Source organism: Pelobates fuscus, chromosome 3, assembly GCF_036172605.1.
Source record: "Pelobates fuscus isolate aPelFus1 chromosome 3, aPelFus1.pri, whole genome shotgun sequence".
NCBI lineage: Eukaryota > Metazoa > Chordata > Amphibia > Anura > Pelobatidae > Pelobates > Pelobates fuscus.
This window is the reverse complement of record NC_086319.1, coordinates 340,695,307-340,716,463: the sequence shown is the minus strand read 5'-3', so window position 1 is coordinate 340,716,463 and position 21,157 is coordinate 340,695,307. Positions and strand designations below refer to the sequence as shown.

General features: G+C 37.1%; 1 protein-coding gene across 1 annotated transcript; it reads left to right on the top strand.

Annotated features, from left to right (window-relative positions):
- The first annotated feature begins 2,968 nt into the window (after positions 1-2,968).
- On the top strand, positions 2,969-20,584 carry ALDH1A2 (aldehyde dehydrogenase 1 family member A2). The gene is made up of 13 exons (XM_063449104.1): positions 2,969-3,311; positions 12,082-12,186; positions 12,314-12,454; positions 12,574-12,703; positions 13,811-13,872; positions 15,603-15,731; positions 15,817-15,930; positions 18,298-18,400; positions 18,585-18,769; positions 18,961-19,125; positions 19,409-19,566; positions 19,935-20,009; positions 20,152-20,584. The coding sequence occupies exons 1-13, from the start codon at positions 3,195-3,197 to the stop codon at positions 20,222-20,224; spliced, it is 1,557 nt and encodes a 518-aa protein (XP_063305174.1). The 5' UTR covers positions 2,969-3,194; the 3' UTR covers positions 20,225-20,584.
- Positions 20,585-21,157: the final 573 nt, after the last annotated feature.

The window sequence follows — 21,157 nt, the reverse complement described above, 5'->3', positions numbered from 1 at the left end:
TCAACCCCTCTGTTCCTGTGTGTCCAACTTGTCTGGTTACAACAACATGTTTGTTCGTCCACCCACTGTAAAGTGCTACGGAATTTATTGGCGCTATATAAATAATAACATAATAATAATAATCACGACCTGTCAGAGATTCTAGATTAATGGCTAAAAAAAATAAAAGACTATTTATGGCAAGGGTACAGACAGTAAATGTTGATTTTAGTCACAGTGAGAAGTGAGCTATAGAGGGGAAAGGATGTATATGTATATATACTTTGCAGAACATCGATTTCTGATTCAGTTTTTCGGTACCAGTATTCGGAAGAAATACGGGCATCTTGAAAAATGCTCTGTTTCCTGGAAAAATAGTTGAGCCAAGCTGAATTTTCTCAACATGCACATATCGAAACATAACTAATCTTTATTCACTTGAATAACCTTTTTGTCTCTAGTACATGGAATAAAGGAATCCAAAACGGGAAATTCTGTTCAATAAACAGATTTTGGTGACTTCAAAAGTAAAAATGTTTATTCACTAAAAGCAAAGTGTGGTGGACTAAAAATTTAATTTTAAAACTCAACCTTAAAACAGCCAAGCTGGGATAATAACAGAGGTGGAGACATATATATTTTTTTCTTTTTCAGCTGAGTTGGAGAATTTTTTCAGATTATCTATTTTAACATGTAATTCAATCAATTACAGTTCATGATAGTTTAGTGAAATACAGTTGTATTTACTAAGTAGTCAATAAATGGTGTTGAATTAAATACTGAATTGCAACATTCAGGCCAGCAGAAATGTATCTTATCTTTGAAGAGCAAACTATTATAATCAGATACTAAATAAACCAGACAAACTGTGCCAGGCTGTACTTACCTTAAAAAAACCTGTGTCAGGACACCAATACTTACCTTAGATATATCATACTTTGAATTTTATTCTTTATAATTTTTTTTAACGTTTTGCAGAACTGCAAATTCATGCATTTACAACAAAATATACCATATAGAGATGCATTTAAAAATGAAGTTTATTCACAAAACAGAGTTGAAAAATGTAGACAAAACCAGCTGATTTAGAAAACTCTTCAAATCAACTAATCTTAACTCGACTTGTTTTGTCTTTGAATTGTAATTCTCTTTTCACTTCACTACAATTTTTTGTTTTGTGAATAAATCCCTAAATATATGGGAAATTGGCACATATCAGGGTACGATACCATATATTATATATACACACAGCTCCTGTAACTGCGAATGCTTACAACATGTACATTTTGCACTGTAACAGTAATTGCAATGTAGTAATGCAGTATACATCTTCTATAAGCAGTCCTGGAAAGAGGTGACATTCTATCACCCTATTATAAAATAAGGGTCTAAGGATAACAGGAGAGCTGCCAAAATTGTCACTCAGTAGCTCCCACCTCTATATTTACAAACTCTTACAAAAACCTTCTTTTGATGAATATAAGACACCCTAGATTGTAAGATTATGGGCATGACTCTCAGAATCCACTGTCTGCTTTACATTACGAAATACATACATTATACATACTTTGTAACTCACAATAGCAATGCATCCCCTTTTTTTGACACATACATATTTCTAAGGGAATGTAATGAACATGCACCGTTAGATTAGTCTGTTTCAGTATCTAAAAAAAACAAAAAAAAAACAAGTGGTACAAACAGAGAATCCAGGGCTGTGAAAGAGCTAAAAAGTTGGAGCAGTCCTGATGCTTGTTTTATTGAAATATCATCTGTAATGAGCTATATGGATCACATTCCTTGTATCCAAGTCTCCCACACAAGCCCAGATGCGGATGTTTAATGCAAAGCACTAAATCATGTTCTATGCTGGGACTGGGGGTGCAGCCTTTGACGCTTCACTTTATTTAGACTATAACTCACACTGCACTCAGTCGCATAAAGGATGGATAAGTGTGTTAGGTGTTGCAACATAGTTCCGCTTGATTTCTAAGAAACAACCATATATTGAGTTAGTCTGAATAATATCCCATTCCCACATGTGCCATTATCTCTAAGCAATTTAAGATATTCAGGGTGAAGCACTAGTGAGTTCTTACATGCATAAACACACTTGGCAGACCCTTTTTTTTTTTTTTTTATAGATAGTTTATGATACGGGCGTCCCATCAGAAAATAAAGGATCGATTATCCATGTCACTATCTATACACTACACTATCCATGTAAATAATTTCAAAATAATTGTAGAAAAAAAAAAGGGACCATCAACGATTATTATATTACCATACAAGACATTTGGAGTATAAAAAAAAATCTCATCTCTCTCGCTGTGTGATACGGATTGCAAAGCCCATCACGCTCACCCATTTGTGTAGTTATCAGAACCCCAATGATTGCCTATCTTTGAACTATATCGGTCCCTTTTTCCATTCTCTAAATATCATACCTTGCTCCAGACACTGCTAAGCAGAGCCTTCTTTCTATACCCCTGACATGTGGGATTTAAACAGTAAATGTGCTTGATTTAATCCCAGATAACTGGACACGGGCTCAAAAAAAAAAAACCTTCTCAAAACGGGTGTAAAACACTAAGAGAACGAATTGAATCCTGTGTGTGAAGTCATGTATTGTGTTAGTTGTGGAATGAGCCCCTGATAAGAGAGTACATTTAATTAGCTATAGTCTGCTTAATGAGCACATGGATTCCGACACTTCCTTCTGATTGTTTAAAAAAAAGAAAAAACCTTTTGGTTTCCCCCTAATTGAACACAACACTTCAGCTCTAATTCACCTTTAATTACTCAATGGAAATCCTTCACAAGGTCTCTCCAAACTTCCCAGGTTTGAATATGGGCGGGCAGAACCGCTCTGGCCCTTTGCAGATAAGAGCAGCACCTAACGGGTTAAAGAACAGGAATGTATCCATTCACTGCCGAACGTTCGAATGCTGAGTGCTTTATGTAAATAGAAGATTGTAATTATATCATCATAGGATGGACTAAGCCCCCACCCAGGCCCTACCCCAATATCCAATAAGAACAGGCTGAGACTGACACCTGCCTATATTACTGCGGAGCAGAGGAAACTCTTGCACACTCATCTTTTCCCACCGCAAACAAATATTAAGTCAGTGGAACAAGGGGTGGGGGGAAAATAGAGGAACAGGGGAAAGGAGTGAGGGAAAAATAAAGAGATCTCTTTACATCAGCCAGCTATGACTTCCAGTAAGATTGAAATGCCTGGAGAGGTGAAGACTGATCCTGCAGCCCTAATGGCATCTTTACATCTTCTGCCTCTACCTACCTCCAACCTGGAAGTGAAGCACACCAAGGTAAGTGTTTCTAAATCCTCCCAGTCCTTGTGTTTCTACAGCTCCCATTTCTCTCAATGGACTGATTTTTAACAGGGTTGAAGTCATCCAAACTTTCCAGGCTAGGGCCACTTACTGTAGGCTGGTAACCTACCAGCATAGTCCACATGTGTTCTGTTCTGAGTTCCCAGGCTCACTGCTTGGGTTCTGTTTGGGATTTATCCTGTTATTTAGGAGCGATGTAAATCCTAGATAAGAACTCCAGCTAACCGCTTAGAACTAAAGTACTTCTTTAAACTGCTTTTGAATACCTTGATCCGTTAAATGTAACAGACCTAACTGTGGTCATTTTTCCTCCATATCCATACACTATTCATAACTTGTGTGTGAGTATATTTTGTTTATTTGCGCCTGTAATGTGTGTGTGTGTGTGTGTGTGTGTGTGTGTGTGTGCGCTAAGCACTTTCCATAAGTATCTAATTTTTCCTGGTCAGAGCCCTCCGTGATCGAATCCTATCCTTGCAATATACCCTACTTGTTATCGGTCTTTCAGTTCGAAATATTAAACACGGGTACTTTATTTATTTTTTATATATATATATATTTTTTTTTTTTCTAAATTATAATTTAATTTTACTGTGGTTTTTTTTTTTTCTCTCTCTATTTTGTGACCGCTAAATGTGAGGCGATCCTCCCTTCGGCACTTAATGAGTTAATCTGTTTCTACCACTATATACACAGCAAATCCTAATGAGCCCTTTGTTTTATTAATGGGCTTAGTGTGTACAAATACTCTGTGCAATGTTTTTATTGTGGTTTCCGGGTTGCAGGGCTGTGTCTGTGACTGTTATGTTATCCCTAACTTTATGTATACACATGTATTTAATACTTACAATCCGAGGACCACTACAAATGTGTTTTTATTGTTCCAAAAAAAACTGTTTGCTCTGCTTTAATCCATAGAGAAGGCAGTTAGTCTTAACATCGCCCTGAGATTTTTTTTATTTATTTTTTTTTTTTTTTACTCCAATGTATCAACTTGGTTCCTAGCTAAGATCGTTATATAAAAAACCTGAATAGGCATATTCAATACACTCCAAATGGCAGAATTTGACGTAAAATAGCCAAGCTAGTTTAGCCTAATTCCTCAAAATAGACTATACTTTGCCTTTCTGTCTTTTATTAGCATGTGTATGGCGCCAACAAATTCCGTAGCGCTGTACAATAAATATTATCAGAGGGGAATATTTAACAATAAAGTAGACAATTACAAAAACTTACAGGAACAATAGGCTGAGGAGTATCCTGCCCAAATGAGCTTGCAGTCTAGAGGTAGTTCAGTTAATAAACTCCCTTGGTTTGTTCACTAAAGGGCAATTTTTTTTTTTTTTTTCCCCCCCCCAACTACTTATTTTGGACTGTTATTCTCCAATCTGAGATCATGTAAAATACATTTCATCACACCTAGCAATTAAATGGTTAAATCCAGCAGGAAGTCAGTCTGTCACCTGAAACACTTTAATTTTCCTATGCCCTGACTTGTATTTGTTTTCTCTTATCCTGATGCAGATCAAAGGTCTTGTTTCATTTTCTAACAATCCTTTACACAAAGTAAATATATACATAGTGATATTTTATTCCTCTTATCTAAAATTTCTGCAGTTTTTTTTTTTTTATATGTATAACTTGATAAGGTTAACATAATCTGACATACCTGATACTAATGAATATATGTGTAACGATTTGGCTTAATAAAAATATCAATTTGCTTTGATGGGAAATTTAAACCCTTAAGTGTAACTGATAACATTAGTGGGGTTAAGATATAGAGATATAGAGATAATAAACAATACACAAGATCCAGCGCACTCTCCTATCCACTAAACAGCAACTTCAATGTTGACAGATTTTATTAGTTTGTAAAAGTTTTACAAATCTACTGTTTTTGCAGATCAGCTTTTAATAAAGTTCAGTGGTGATTAGGAATTGTCATGAATGAGCCCCCTAGGGATGTCTTTATATTAAAGAAAATGTATTTCTTTGAAATTGCCTGCACCTACAAACTTTTCAATTGGTCACAAGTTTTGGCCTACAATAATGGGTGTAGGAATAAAAATTGTATGACATTTCCTAAGAAATACAACTCATTGTGGTGAATTGAAAATTGTCAACTCATGCAACTAGTTAATGTTGCATGACGACATTTTTTCCAATTCACTTTAACTTTAATCAATTTAGCTAAACACACATTTGGATGTATCTCTATGCTGATTAAAATAATGAATTTCTTTTTTTTTTTTTTTTTTAAATATGAAAAGGGTTAATCCTGGACCAAAGAGCATCTAAAAAGTTTGCGTAGTTGCAGTGGTTTAGCCCCTAGCTTGATAATTACAATCTCTGCATGTAAAGACATTATAGCCTTTACTGCAGTGGTTCCCAACCCATTCAAGTACCCCCTAACAGTCCAGGATTTACGGATTACCCTGTTGTCTAAGGTGTGTTTAGAAAGGGGGGGGGGGGGGGGAGGAATCATTAGACACAACAGGGTAATGCCTAAATCCTGATCTGGTAGGGGGTACATGAGGACTGGGTTGGGAACACCTGCTTTACTGGTATGGGTGTGTGGTGTATGTTCTTATTCTTAACTTCGATCTTTGTGAGTGCACTTTATTTCCTTGGCACATATTAAATTTCCAGTAGTATTATTCACCCACCCCTAGCGTAATGCACAGCTACCCATTGCACAAACTAAATATTGAATTTTATTATTATTGACATTTTTATATAGCATTATTGACATTTTATATAGCACCAACAGATTCCATCGCGCTTTACAATATTATGAAAGGGGGGATTTAACTATAAATAGGACAATTACAAGAAAACTTACAGGAACGATAGGTTGAAGAGGGCCCTGCTCAAACGAGCTTACTGTCCATTTTACTATATAGTGCTAAATACGGTGAATCTCACTGTACATTTTGGCAATGTCCAAGCTCATTGTAACAGTGCACCATTATAGTGGCATTTTCTGCATTGGTCTGCGAAATGCATGCAGAATATATGCCAAGAAAAAAGGGTTAGCCATCAAATTCTATTTTTAACCTGATCAGTGCCAGTCCTGACGGAAGGATTTAACTTTCACCATATTGGTGCTAAAAGTAGGGCCCAGGGGAGACCTATTTAATATCTTCCATGGTAAATTTTGTCCTAGCATGATGAGAAAAAAGTGTGTGTACTAAATGTATTAAGTCAATCTTGTTTAATTTTTTTTTTTTTTTTTTTTTGTGTCTTTATCCATGTGCAAAACTATCTTTAGGGATGACTGTTCACCAAGGGTGCCGGGCACTATTTAGGTTCCTAGGTAACTGACTCATTGACTAATGATTGAATAGCTATCCTCTCAGTAATGTGTAGCTCAGGGTTGCATGAATAAATTCTGGTGCACTCTTGGGTCATGGGTCTGTAAAGGGTGCCTGTCATTTAATATTGCAGTTTGCAAGTCTCCCTGTGGCTCAGTATTTCTACCACATGGGTGAAAAATGTCCCCTTATTAAAGCAACAATAGTCATTCTAGGTCTTAACTAATTATATTGAGTTCAGCAATGAGCATAAATTCTATGATTGTGACCACAGGGTGTCCGAAGCGATGTGAACATGTGAGATTTGTTCTTGGAAACCATGGGGATAGTCATATAAATGGATCAATATTTTAAACCCACAAAAGTTTTTTTTTTTTAATATTCTAGATCGCCCCCCCACCCCCTTACACGCTGACCCCTAAAGTAATAGAAACGCTGTGCTTTAGTAGTCATAAACCTAACTAGGGCCTCTATACTTGTCCAAATATAAAAAGGCAGTGTGTTTTCTGTAATTTTTGTTTTTGGCCACATATCTAAAACATGTGTAAATTGTAAACCTTCTTTGAAGTCTTGTCTTCATTCTAAAGCAAAAATTATCTGAAGTTTGAAACCTTAACTTCAGAAACTGTATTCTTGGTTTTTGTGATTGTTTGCACCCTATGTGCGCAACTTGAGAGAGGGTGGCATACAAGCAGTGTGTGTTTAAAGGCACAACAAATTGACTGGTTCTAAGGAATTAACAGTGTGAAAGGGGGTCTAATTGACAGAATTGTGGAGATTTAACCCCGTAATGGAAAATCTGTAATTTCTCTTCCCTGCCCCTCTTATTTCTATGGAGCAGTTTTTTAATAGAAATTTGCTTTTTATAAAGAAACCTTGTTACACCCCACACCCCCTTTCGTGGCTGTCAATCAGGCAACCGGTTATTTTACCTCCTGGTTATGGAGGTAAATTCTGCAGTATCATATAGTCGAACACTTTAAAATGTACTCCAAGAGAGGAACAGTTCTGCTTATGACTTGTACATACCTCCAACACTTCAAATGTTTAAGCGACCGTTCAATGTTGGGGGTGTGAGATGGGGCTGTTGTGAGAACTTTACATTTTTTTTTTTAATAATTATATGCAGTACTACCACAGTACTATGAGCTCTTCTTGCTTTAGAGCTCTGGTATATACTCAGACACTGACAATATGGAGCTCGTAGAGAAGGGATAATGGGTTCCCAATTAGGGATTGCTTATTGCTAAATGAGAACAGTTGGGAGGCATGCTTACCAAGTGTCTTACAAGTCTAGCTTTGAGTCAAATTTTTGTTCTAATAGCTGATATGATGACAATATGGGAGTTTTCCTTGGCATGTCTTGATGTGTGCACTGACTGTAATGCATATTCTGTATTCTCCACTGTGTGTGGTGTGGTTGGGGTGTTTTATTTTATTTATTTTTTCTCTAACCTTGGCATTGCAGATGTCCTCCTCTGCATTCAGAAGTGACTGTGGATGGTAGTTTTTAATTGTATTGTCAAGGTAGCCTTTAGATAAACCTCCTTCACTGGATTTAAATCATGAGGAGTTCCGTTTTTTTGAACCATTGATGTGCCATGAGGGTTACTTAATGGGTGCTGTAGGTTTGCCATATCGCATGGGTAGGCAGCCTTCAGTACTTCCGATCTTGTGGACTTGACTCCCCTGATACTTTGTGAGCATTATGGGAGACTTGTTCCACGATATGTGGTGTGCCGAAGGATGCCTAGATTATGGAATGGCTATCACAAAGCGTGTGCGACTGCAAATAAATGTCTACTTGTGGGACTGATTAGGAATGACATTGCAGATTCGATTTGTCTGCATCTTTGTGGTCCTGAAAACCCAAATTGACTGTCACAGAGCTTGGGATAAGGTGACAAGTTATGTCTATATTCAGTTACTTTCCAGCATATTTCACTACAAAACTTATAGTTGTAGGTATTTAATGAACTTCCTAATCCCCATACCACTAATATTTATAATGCCCTTTATCTTATTGGGTCTAGAAGTTGTGGCGTTAGTCTCCTAACTAATTAATAATTAGCATTAAATATTCAGTATATCTAAAATGACTACCCAGATAGGTTATCTCAAAAGATGACTAATGGACCTCTTTGTTTTGTGCAGTATGACCTAAAGGTTGCTGCAAGACCACCACATTTCTAGAAATGTAAGCGAATGGTCTCCCTTAAGAACTAATGTATTCATCCATAACTAAACACACACAAACTTCAACCACTCCCTGAGCAAAAAAAGTTTATCGAGATGTAATGAATAGTAAAATAAAGTGCTATTAATATCATTTGATGGGGTTGGGTGGAGGTTACACGGGTTACTAGTTGTGACAGTCACCGACTAACAGAAGTACTCCAATTCTGAATGCAGAACGATGTCCATCCATTGTAAGATTTTGTTGTACTCTGAATTAAACCAATGTTGCAGCAAGAAATAATCAGACTGACCTACCTGTTCGGTCTCTGAGCTGTAATTGAATATCTGCAATTAACACCTGCACAGTTAAGGTGATAAAGCATGATCATTGGGGAAATTGAGATGTTATGCAATTCATATAAAGCTAATATTTCAGCAGAACAATCTGTTAAAAAGAATGGCTAGCAAGATACAAACATCTGTGTGCCACAGGGCAGTTGGCTCTTCATAGAGCCTCTGATATTTAGTTTTCTCATGGCCCTTTGGGATACACAAGTTTTTATGTCTCCATACTATAAATTCTCTCACCCTTTCAAAAATAAAACGATCCTACCGCATTATACACAGGCAGCACACCCTACTACATCTCTCTCAATGACATTGATGCTCTGTATTACTTTGTGCCATGTTTTATTGAATATTCTGTACGTTCACGTGGTATGAGACAAAGAATTTTATATAAAACTTTTACAAACTAATAAAATCTGTCAACATTGAAGTTGCTGTTTAGTGGATAGGAGAGTGCGCTGGATCTTGTGTATTGTTTATTATCTCTATATCTTAACCCCACTAATGTTATCAGTTACACTTAAGGGTTTAAAATTTCCCATCAAAGCAATATATATATATATTTTTTTTTGCCCTATGGAGTGATCTTCAAATATTGACTTTTGAAAAAAAAAGTGTACGTGAATTGGCCTCTAGACCAGCAAAGTCCCATGAAAGGGTCCACTAGTTAACATATACGGTAACTACACTTCTTTGCATCTAATTGGCTTGACTGTATTTCAGACCCTCTGGTCGTTTACTTTCAAATATGTAGTCTATCCATGAACCAAACTACTCAAAATGTGAGCTCCTTCATCAAGGAATCTGTGTGGGTTCCCCCCTCTCCCCATTTTTCTCTCCTTCACAAATCTAATACTTGCAATGACGGAAGCTGGTGGCATCATTTTGAAGGATTGGGGACTATAGTTAACTGGTAAATGGTAGAAGTTGAGGAAATTCCCTCGTTTCATGTTCATACAAATTGTTTGGTTTTTCTCCTATTTATTTATTTTTTTTTCGTGGAGAGCAATGGTTGCTTGGATGTTTCCTGCCCATACACAAATGGTCTAAAATAAATTCTTAAATCCATCTCACTGAAATCTAGTGTTAAGAAAGTGTGTCTAAATTATTTTATTTATTTTTTTTTTTTTCTCCGACACTTGCAATAAATGCAGCTGTGGAAGCAACATGTAGATCACAACGTAGTAAAATCTCAATTTAAGAGTGTACATTATTTCAATAGTGCTTCCCTTTAAACCCCCCTCCCTGCACACACGTGTGCAATTAATGCACACTAAGGTTTATTTTATTTCTCTGTGAAATATGTACACTTGATGGGGAATTAAATGGCAAACGCTGTTGCTGATTTATGGTCTAAAGTCTGCTTTAATTAACACTGAATCTAGAGCCATTACTATTGTAGATGGCGCTGACTATTGAATGTGAACAATGTGCTCTCTGGGTGCTGTTATATAATTTACATTGAAACTAGACCTGCTTTTCTAAGGGGTCTCCTCTTTGTCATGTAACCGTCAGCGTTCATTATATACACTCTCCAGATAGGATCATTTCATGTCACATAGTTTCTCTGATTTACAGACTGCCCTTGGAACAGTCACTATAAATTAGAAAGTAGAGGAAAGGAGGTAGAAAACTAATTTAAGCGTTGCAGGGATTCCTTGTGTTTTCTTGCAATGTGTCATCACTTGTCCACTGCTTGGCATTTTTATGAAGTGACCGTAATGAGAGTCAGATTAAATGTACAATGCATATACATTTAATCAACAACCATCAGTCTGTATAGACTTTTTTATTTTAGTCTGTTCTAAAAAGCCCCTAGTGAATGTCAATTTATTGCTATAGAATCTGGGCTTGGTGGTATGGAGTGAATGTCTGCGGCATGGTACTACCTGATACAGAACACTAAAAAAAAGTATTCAAGTCTTAAGTGTAAGGTTTTGCTTGTAAACCTGGCAGCTGGTGGATTTCAAGACTTGAAACTATTCCAGACCATTCGATGAGGAATTTTACACACACATGCTGTAGTAAATAGGGGTTTTACAGCCAATTTAAATGTGATCAATGTCCGTTAATGGGTGGATAACTAATATCTTATGGTCTTTAAATTAAAGCTAGAAAGGGGCAGCGGTTGCTACTTCTCTTATAGCATCCATGAGAAGAGCTGACCTCCTTGCAATTTCATGAAACTATACATTTAAAATTCTGGTCTCAATAGAGTTGTAACTAGAATCTCAAACCTTTCTGACTTGTGCAATAACACATTTTACATTGTCTCCTCACATAGACTCTACAGAGAATGGTGACTGCTGCCTGATCTACCCTATGTTACTCACTCCTCGCTCCCCCGGGTCCATACACTGGTCTGCAGTGCTCCATTGTCTGTCTTTCAACAGCTGTAGGCTAAACGTGTACTGTAAGATTAAAAGTAGAATCCGTCTTGCTCGGGGGTAAACTGAGCACCGTTACGGATAGATATGGACCACTTTTTACTTAAGGGGCTCTTCTAGGGCTATAAAATTTTTTTTTTTTTTTTTTTTTTTTTTTATGCATCTAATCAACCTGCCAGTGACCTCCCTACTTTAGTCTCTCTCCTCTAACTCTGTTAACGTATGTAACACCTTCTGTATGGCTAATATAATGCATATTGCACTCTGTAGTGTACTGCGAAGTATAAATTGTGCATCTGGCTAGTTCTGGATCAACTGCAGAGTGGCCTTCGATGCATTTGATTCTGTAACTTGGTTTCTTAGCACCGAACCAATTTAGCAATAAACTAAAACGGCTTATCTGCCAGACTGTCTTAAAAATAAATTCCAATATAAGCAATAAAATGCAACACTTGTAACATCCCTCCCTGGTGGCCAAGTATCTTATGTATGTCTTCCAATATTCGTTCCTCCTAGATTTTCATCAACAATGAATGGCAGAATTCAGAGAGTGGAAAGGTCTTTCCAGTGTACAATCCAGCGACAGGAGAGCAGATTTGTGAAGTTCAAGAAGCTGAAAAGGTAATGTCTGGGTTTTGATGTGCATGCCATCTTAGTTCCTTGTTTGAACTTAAGGCTAAAGTCAACCAACACAAATACTGAATTCCTTATAAAATGAGGCTTTAAAAAAAAGTGTTCCTATCAACAGGCTGATGTAGACAAAGCAGTGAGTGCTGCCCGCTTGGCTTTCTCTTTGGGCTCAGTTTGGAGGAGAATGGACGCATCAGAACGTGGGCGACTCTTGGACAAATTGGCTGATCTAGTGGAAAGGGATAGAGCTGTTCTTGCTGTAAGTGGAGACTCTTGGTTCTTTCCAGCCTCCTGCTTGGAACAATTTTACTGTGGGAAAAAATCCACTTGTAATCTCAATCTGACTAGTCTTTGAATGTTATCTATGCTTTGTTCCAGACCCTTGAATCTCTAAACAGTGGGAAGCCATTTTTACAGTCTTTTTATGTGGATCTTCAAGGTGTTATCAAGACATTCCGGTATTATGCTGGCTATGCAGACAAGATACATGGAATGACTATCCCAGCCGGTATGTGTAACTAACCAGCAGGACCTGCTGATGGTAGAAGACGTTTCTCCCCTGTGTGTGTAAACATGAGTATATATTTGCATGCTTTCCACCCTTTGTCTCTCTGCATAGAATATCCCATTGTAGATATTGAGAAATTTGCATACGAAATAAAGCCATTGAAGCTGTACACCCACAGCCTGCTTCCTGACTATGCTGTGCTTCCAATGGAACTCTGCGACGTGAGACTGTCACCTCAGGTTCCAAGTGGTCATGCTTTCCAGAAGTGGTGCTCCTGTAGGCTGAGGTCTAATCTGTCTTAGTGATGCCGCCATGAAAGTGGGACAGTTCTTCTAATTGTCTATGTATTTAAACTATGCTTTATGTATGAAATCGGTGGGTTAATGCCATACTCGGTCTATGACTTGAAGTAAGAAACTGGGTGACCAAGAATTAACGCTTCATAATTCTTCTTAAAGCCGTAATTGAGTGAAGGGCAAGTCACCTCAAACATTTTCATCAAGATAAATATTGCTTACACAAATGTATAAAACTATACATTCTAGTCCTAAATGAAGAACCCCTTACCGTCTAGTATAAACATGGAATAATTTTGATCATGGGTCTTATTTCCGTTAGATTGGATGGAGAAAGAATACTTTTTATTTTAACTGCATTTGACTTCAAGAACTCTGTTTGAGAGGCATTCTAATCCACGGATAATATTTATCTTCCATCTATTAATTCAGGGAGTGCATGGATTTGTGCTTTAGTACTCTTCCACAATTTACTCTCCTATACCACACATACTAGACACAAGGTTCTGGAAAATAATGTATTGAGCAGCCTTCATTCTGTAGGTGGTCTCCATAGGCTGAAGACCAACCAAAACATACTTGGAAGATCCACAGTGACTGAATTTTCCAAAGCCGGATGGTGATGGGGAAACTGTTAGAATAACTCTGCTTGTTAACTCCCTGTTAATCATTTGGAAGATGAGAAGTGGGGAATGAACATTAGCAATTGTAAATATCCAAAGGAATAAAGCTCTCAGTGCAGATTGTGCACACTCTGGTACAAATTACATGTAGAATTCTTCCACTAAAATTCAAGTTTATTTATTTTTAGATGGCGATTATTTTACTTTTACCAGACACGAGCCCATTGGAGTGTGTGGACAGATCAGTCCAGTAAGTATCTAACTTCCTACTACTTCTTAAAGACAGCTGGAAGTGTTCAATCCGCACCCCCTCTCCCAAATCAAATTTATATCTACACCAATAAGAAAATGCATGCATGTCTTTGGCGTATATCTACGAAATGTCTCTCCAGTGTATGGAGTGTACACTTTATTTATTTTTTTGTTGAAGGAACACTAACACAAGGAATAAATGTTTGCATTTCACACACTAGAGTCTTCAAGTTTACTTAACTTTCAGCCCAGTGTGCTGTGTCCCAACCCCTTGGCTGATATAATCATCTTGATGACCTGTTCCAATGTTTCCACGTAGGGACGCTTTGAAAGGGTACTTGGCAATAACTGTGCTTCGCCAATCTGCATCTCCCCATAGGAATGCAGCATCTTAATGCACATCACGAGAGACACTGAATGTATGTTCTGCGACCATTGCAGGACCTTATCCTGGAAATCCTTCTAGTGCTGGTCAGTCTGTGACAAAGCAGTTTGCAAGGATCTACCACCAGGGATAGACAATATGCCCCAGCACCACTACATTAAGAAAGGACACTAGTCAAACCAGTACAGCTTTAAGGAACACTGTAGGTACTGGACTTTTTTTTTATTTATTTTTTTGTAATTGTTGGCTATGGGCCTATCCCCACAAATGCTTGGAAACTCCGCTTTAAGCTGTCTCAATGCCATCTGCGTATGTAAGCCAGGACTGTTACTTTCTGTCTCTCATACTGTGATACGCGTTCATATGCAGTGTCCTCAGACTGCCACAGAGAATCATTGTAATCCATCAGAATCCTGGGTGTATCATGGCATGCTCCTTGAGAAACTTCTGACTTCCAAAGCTTAACACACCAACACTTTATGCCTTATTAGATCAAGAACATACGAGTCACAACAAATGTATTTGGCTTGTGCTGGCTCTGCCCCTAATCTGCCTTCTTGAAAGTCTCAGACAATCCTATGTGAAAGCATTGTGATTGGCTCAGATCAACACTTCTGAGCTCAGCCAAGCAGGCAGATCTGGGGCAGAGCTAGCAGCAGTAGACTGGAATCAAAGTAAAGTTTTGCTATATGTAGGGGCTTAGATGGTGTATTTAACATAGGCGTACATGTTTGTTACTGACCCTATAGTGTTACTTTACGTTTTGTCATTTAACCTGTGTATGATATGAATGCTGTTCTGTCCGTCTGCAGACTTTTGCCTATGCCAGATGTCACTAATAACTCATTAAATCTAAGGCTTTAAATTGTTTTGATAATGCATCTTTATACTGAACTAATGCACTTGCTAGGGGTGTGTGGGGTCCCTCCTTTTCCTAAGAAAAAATAAAGTGAAATCTCAAATTCTTCTATTATAGAAAGCCTAACAAAATCTAAAGCAAGTTTCCAAGTCAGCAGTAGTACTTGGCAAATGGATGTCAGTCCAGGGTCTGTGCCTAATGCTTGCTTTTGCTAAATTGGCACAAAATAATTCTGAAAGCTGCCCGCATCCTGCTAAAATGAAGGAGTAGGGAATAAGAATCTTTGCATCTTAAATGTATAACCTAGCAAGAATCAATCTTATGGTGTTTAGGTTTATTTTTTTTTTATTTTTTTTTCAATCTAGTTCTTCCCCCTCCCTCTTCCTGTGATTTCAGGAATATTTTAGCTCCATTTAATAGGAATCTGGAAAATAATGTGCTTCTGTGCGTTAGACCTCACTCACCAACCTGTTTCATCCTACAGTGGAACTTTCCCCTCTTGATGTTTGCGTGGAAGGTGGCCCCTGCACTGTGCTGTGGGAATACAGTGGTAATCAAACCTGCTGAGCAAACCCCTCTCACTGCACTGTATATGGGAGTCCTGATTAAAGAGGTAAGAAGGAAAAAAAAAACCTCAAACTATATTTAATAAAACAGATACATTAATTTTAAGTACTATATTTTCCCTCTCCCTTTAGGCTGGATTTCCACCAGGAGTCATTAATATTTTGCCAGGCTATGGTCCAACTGCAGGCGCAGCGATCTCTTCTCACCCTGGCATAGATAAAATAGCTTTCACTGGGTCGACCGAGGTATGTATATGTGCTGTGCTGAGCAGTGTTTCTGTAGAGACTCCAATTAAATATTCAATTCATATTTCTGTAGGTGCACAGCTACACTTGTATGTGCAGACTTTATTTATTTTAAATTTTTATTTGGTGTATTTTTGTGTAAAAACTGATATAGCTCACTCATTTCACTAGACAATTGTAATTGTCTCCTCTTACACTTTTTTTTTTTTTTTTTTTTTAATCAAAGATCTACAATGACTGTGACGGTACCATTCATAAGTGTTATGGATTTTCCCATTTCACTATTAGTGGGTGTTTTTTTTCCCACATATCCTCCCCACCCACCACTTCTAAAAGTTTAGAAGATCGGATATTAAGCCCTTTATACCTACACTATCTAAATAATAGAAGTTAGGGTGTTCAGATATAACCTGTTTTGAGTTTATAATGTTTTGATCCTTCGATAACAAAGCTTCATTATATGGTGTATATCTTGTAAACCTGGATATTTATCCTTCGTAACTTCCAATTGTAGAGATCCATATCGATCCTATTGTAATGCAGAGTTTCAAATGGGGCTTGTATTGAATCTGAAAGATTAAGTTTAATTTTTAAAACTTCTAGCATGTCCATAATCAAAGTATTTACTCCTTTGTTTACTTACGTCAACGTTATTTGACCAGAATACAGTATTTAAATTGACAAATGGATAGTTTTCTTGCTATATCTGGAACCAGGCATTCCTTAGACTATTTTGTTTATTCCATATCGTTAATTTCGCAGTTAGGCACGTTTTGATGTAACTTTGCGATATCCGACATAATTTTTAAAAACCGTGTAATGGTTTGTAAACGCTATGAATTACTAAAGAGCTGGTGTGAACATCTTTTTAATTATCTCTTAATGTCCTCTACTCTTTTCTTGAATAAGAAAGCTATCTACATCTTGCAAGGTTTGGAATGAAATGTTTAAAAGATTGTGCATTATTGTGTCAGTTTATGTACAAACTATAGAAGAAAAAAATGAACAAAGGGGAGTAGGCAATCTTAAAATTCCAAACTTTGGGGAGGGGGTTGCTTTCTGATAATGGCTTGTAAACTTGTTCTCTTGGCATCTGCATTTCTAACTCTGCTGCTTTTTGGAATTGACCTTGACAAAACCTTTTTAATTAATGTTGGATAACGTGTGCCAGGTCTGCATGTAAGAATGAAAATAAAATTCAGGATATTGCAAAGTGCACTCTAAACATAACTTTCTTATGGCTTTATATTTCCAAATTCTCTCTATGCATTTATGAGAGCTTATCTATATTGCTAGGAATACCAAATGTCCCTTCATGTTCAGGTCACGAGGATTATATAATTTTGATGCAAGATGTAAAAACTAAATGGGTTCTTAACAGTCTGTCAGGTACCACATAAAGTTTCCTCTGCCCCAGCCACAATGTCCTCTGAAATTTTAAACCATTATTAAATGATAGTGGTGTTTGATAGCCTTACTGTGAGACCCCAATTATTTTTTTTTTTTATTTTTTTTTCCTGTGACAAACCTTTGCACTGGATGTCACGGTGGTGGGATTTGTTTTTCTATTTTACTTGGTCTAAGTGTTAATTCTTTAGATTTTCCCACACCTGAAGGTAAATCTCATGGCACATGGACACTTGTAAACTACAATGGGTTAATCGTGTATGGGAAGAATGCATTTTGTAAATCTCCTGCTGGTTGTCTTGTCTGTCTGGATAAGCATGTGATACAGCCATTTCTCACTCAATCTAGTTGACGTTTGTGTGACTTCTGAAGGTCACACTAATAGGCAAGAAGTGCTGAAGTAAATGGTTGCTGTGGTAGCTTCCTAGTGGCACTATGAAGTTACAGATTGCTTAGATGGTTCAGGTGTTGGCGATCCAGGCACTTGAACTGATATATAAACGCCATTTTCTGAAGGCAAACCAATCTGATTGGGTGTCATGCGTAGATGGTCTCTACACCACATGTAACCGAACTGGTAGACATTCGTCAGTGGTAGATCTCAACAGGGTACTACATCTAGCTAATGGGCAAAACATTGTTCCATGGTTAACCTCTCTAACAGATTGGCAGACTTAAGGTGCAGAAAGATGCAGCTATTCTGGAGATATAATGAACAGCACTTCTGTCTTGTATGCAAGACGTGTTGCCTGGGACCCACGAAAGTATAAGAGTTGCCGGAGGTTTTTAATAACTCTGGGGATGTTGGCTGTTTTTAATTGGACTGTTGTCACTCACAAATGTGCAAGCAATGTGCTCCTCTGCATTATCTTTATATCCATTATATCATGTTGATCTGGTCCTACCATAAGAAAAGTTGTATATTTATATAATAAACTTTATTTTATATTTTTATTTTAGGTTGGTAAGCTTATCCAAGAAGCGGCTGGAAAAAGTAACTTGAAGAGGGTGACTCTTGAGTTGGGAGGAAAGAGCCCCAACATAATCTTTGCAGATGCTGATTGTAAGTTTAAATGCAGCCGGTCTCCCTCTTATGCTTCAAAGGCGTATAGTGAATCTCTCACATTCTGGAGAATTTGCTTCTAAACCTATATCCATTTTTTAACTTGTAAGGAATAGTAGATTCATAGCTATCCCTCCCCCAAAAAGGGTGCATTGTGACCGTACTCTTGATCTCTTCATTACAGTGGATTATGCAGTGGAGCAAGCACATCAAGGTGTCTTTTTCAACCAAGGCCAGTGCTGTACTGCAGGTTCTCGTACATTTGTAGAGGAGTCTATTTATGATGAATTTGTACAAAAAAGTGTCGAACGTGCAAAGAGAAGGGTAGTCGGCAGCCCATTTGACCCAACAACAGAACAAGGACCCCAGGTATGTAAAGCCTCCCTCTGATTCTGTGCTCTTTCTGTTGTGAACTCCTCCCCCTCCCCAACCCTCTAGCCTATCTTAAATGTGTTCCTGCTTGTGGAAATGGGATGTCAAAAATCCCAGCATCTTGATTATTTCAAGAGCAGGGTTTATTTTTATTTTTTTAAATCTACATTTTATTTTTTTATTTTTAGACTGATAAGAAACAATATAACAAAATCTTGGAACTTATCCAGAGTGGAATTGCCGACGGTGCTAAACTGGAATGTGGTGGAAAGGCACTCGGCAGAAAAGGACTGTTCATTGAACCAACAGTGTTCTCAAATGTGACTGACGACATGCGAATTGCCAAAGAGGAGGTAAACGCCTGTCACTAAGCAAACTATGTACATTACTCCCATTTATACATTGTATTAACTTCCTTAAACAATTTCCCATAGCCTAGCTTATACTTCAGCAACAAATTTTATGTTTGGTAAATAGGCTGGTGGTTTTTATTTTTCTGAAGCCATAGTCTTAAATTTGTGAATTTTACCAGGTTTAATTTTATTGAATGTAATGTTGTGAAAAAGTATATAGTCCTCCCAAATAATGGATACAGTCTTTGCAAAGCTAATTAATCTTGTCTTAATTTTATTTTAGATTTTTGGACCTGTCCAGCAAATACTAAGATTTAAAACTACAGAAGAAGTCATCGAGAGGGCCAACAACTCTGACTATGGCCTAGTGGCAGCGGTCTTCACGAATGACATAAACAAGGCACTCACGGTATCTTCTGCAATACAAGCTGGGACTGTGTGGTAAGTAGATCAGAAAATACGTTTTCCTCTTGCCTTCCATCATCTGAAGCATGCAACTTACAAAAATATTAAGGGACCTCTCTAAATACACACGCCAAACGAGACTCCTGGGAACACTAATGTTTACTTGTGCCTCAACTGCAAAAGGTGTGTGTGTGTGTGTGTGTATGTATGTCCTGTAAAACACAATTTATGAATAGCAAACGCTTTTGTAGTAAACTGGTGACGTTTGTAGAAAAACCTAGGTAATCTTGGGTTTTCTTTGGTTAAGGTTTTGAATATATGCACGTTTACCTTTTGCAGGATCTACTTGATAAACGCTTCTTTTAGTTTATTTTCATCTCTTCCCATAATCTTTTCCTAAACAGGATAAACTGCTACAATGCACTAAATGCTCAGAGTCCATTTGGAGGATACAAAATGTCGGGCAATGGAAGAGAAATGTAAGTATTCATTCCTGAACAAGTATATAGCTTTAGATGTGCATTACAAGAAAATCATCTGTTTTTGTTCTACTAATTAAGACCATTAAATATAAAATTGACCACTTTAAGTTTTTTTTTTTTTGTGTTTTTTTTCCTGCAGGGGAGAATATGGTCTGAGGGAGTACACCGAATCAAAAACTGTGACAATAAAGATCCCCCAAAAGAACTCCTAAGAATGATTTCAAATCTATCAAGATCTTGTTAGAATGACTATTTTCTACAGAGTTTAGAATTTCAGCATTACTCAATTCACCTTCACAATTTTACTTGAGCGAGAGTTGATGCATGCTCAGATATTTATTCTTTGTAGTAAATCTAGACTGTTTTATCTTGTAAAAATGTATCTGGACCTGTCCTCAGGAATAAAGCATCCCGTCATATATATTTAAGCAGTTTCTATACATACAGTCTAAAGATTGGTTAAGTAACTCATATTTTAATGTCTTCATAAATTTCTTCAAAATTTTAACCTTTTTATTGTACCTACAGTAGGTTTTTATTTTAATATGAAGCCCATACATATTTGTCTTTGTGTTTTTTTTTTTTTTTTTTAGACTGTATGAGATCATCTCGCTGCAATTCCAGTATATATCCTTAACTTGTCCTATAGTTCTAGGCATTGTGTAAAAGCACTGCTTGGCTTTGGAATACAAATCTATTTACACAAGAGACTCCTCTTGTTCAATCTATGCTGCTTATTTTAAATGCAATAATTTAAGGTATGATGGAGGGAACATATAGTCCACCTATTTTGAGTTCTGTTATTATTGTGTAATTTTTTTAATTGTATAGTTTTTAGACTGTTAATTATGTAGGAGGTTCTGTTAACTTGTGTATGCTGCTGTAAATTCGGCTTTGACCCAAGTGATGTGGTAAAGCTTCCCTTACCTTTGTATTGCTTAATAAAAATACACTAGACCACTGACAGACTTAGTTTTTCTTATGCTTGTGTGGTTTATGTAATAAAAAAAACCCTACTGCATCTTGCTTCTGAAATAAAAAAAAATATTAGGTGAAATATTCCAAGCTACATAAAGAAGTAAACTTTCAATGTTATTTATTTAGCGCCAACAAATTCCGTAGCACTTTACAATGGGTGGACGAAC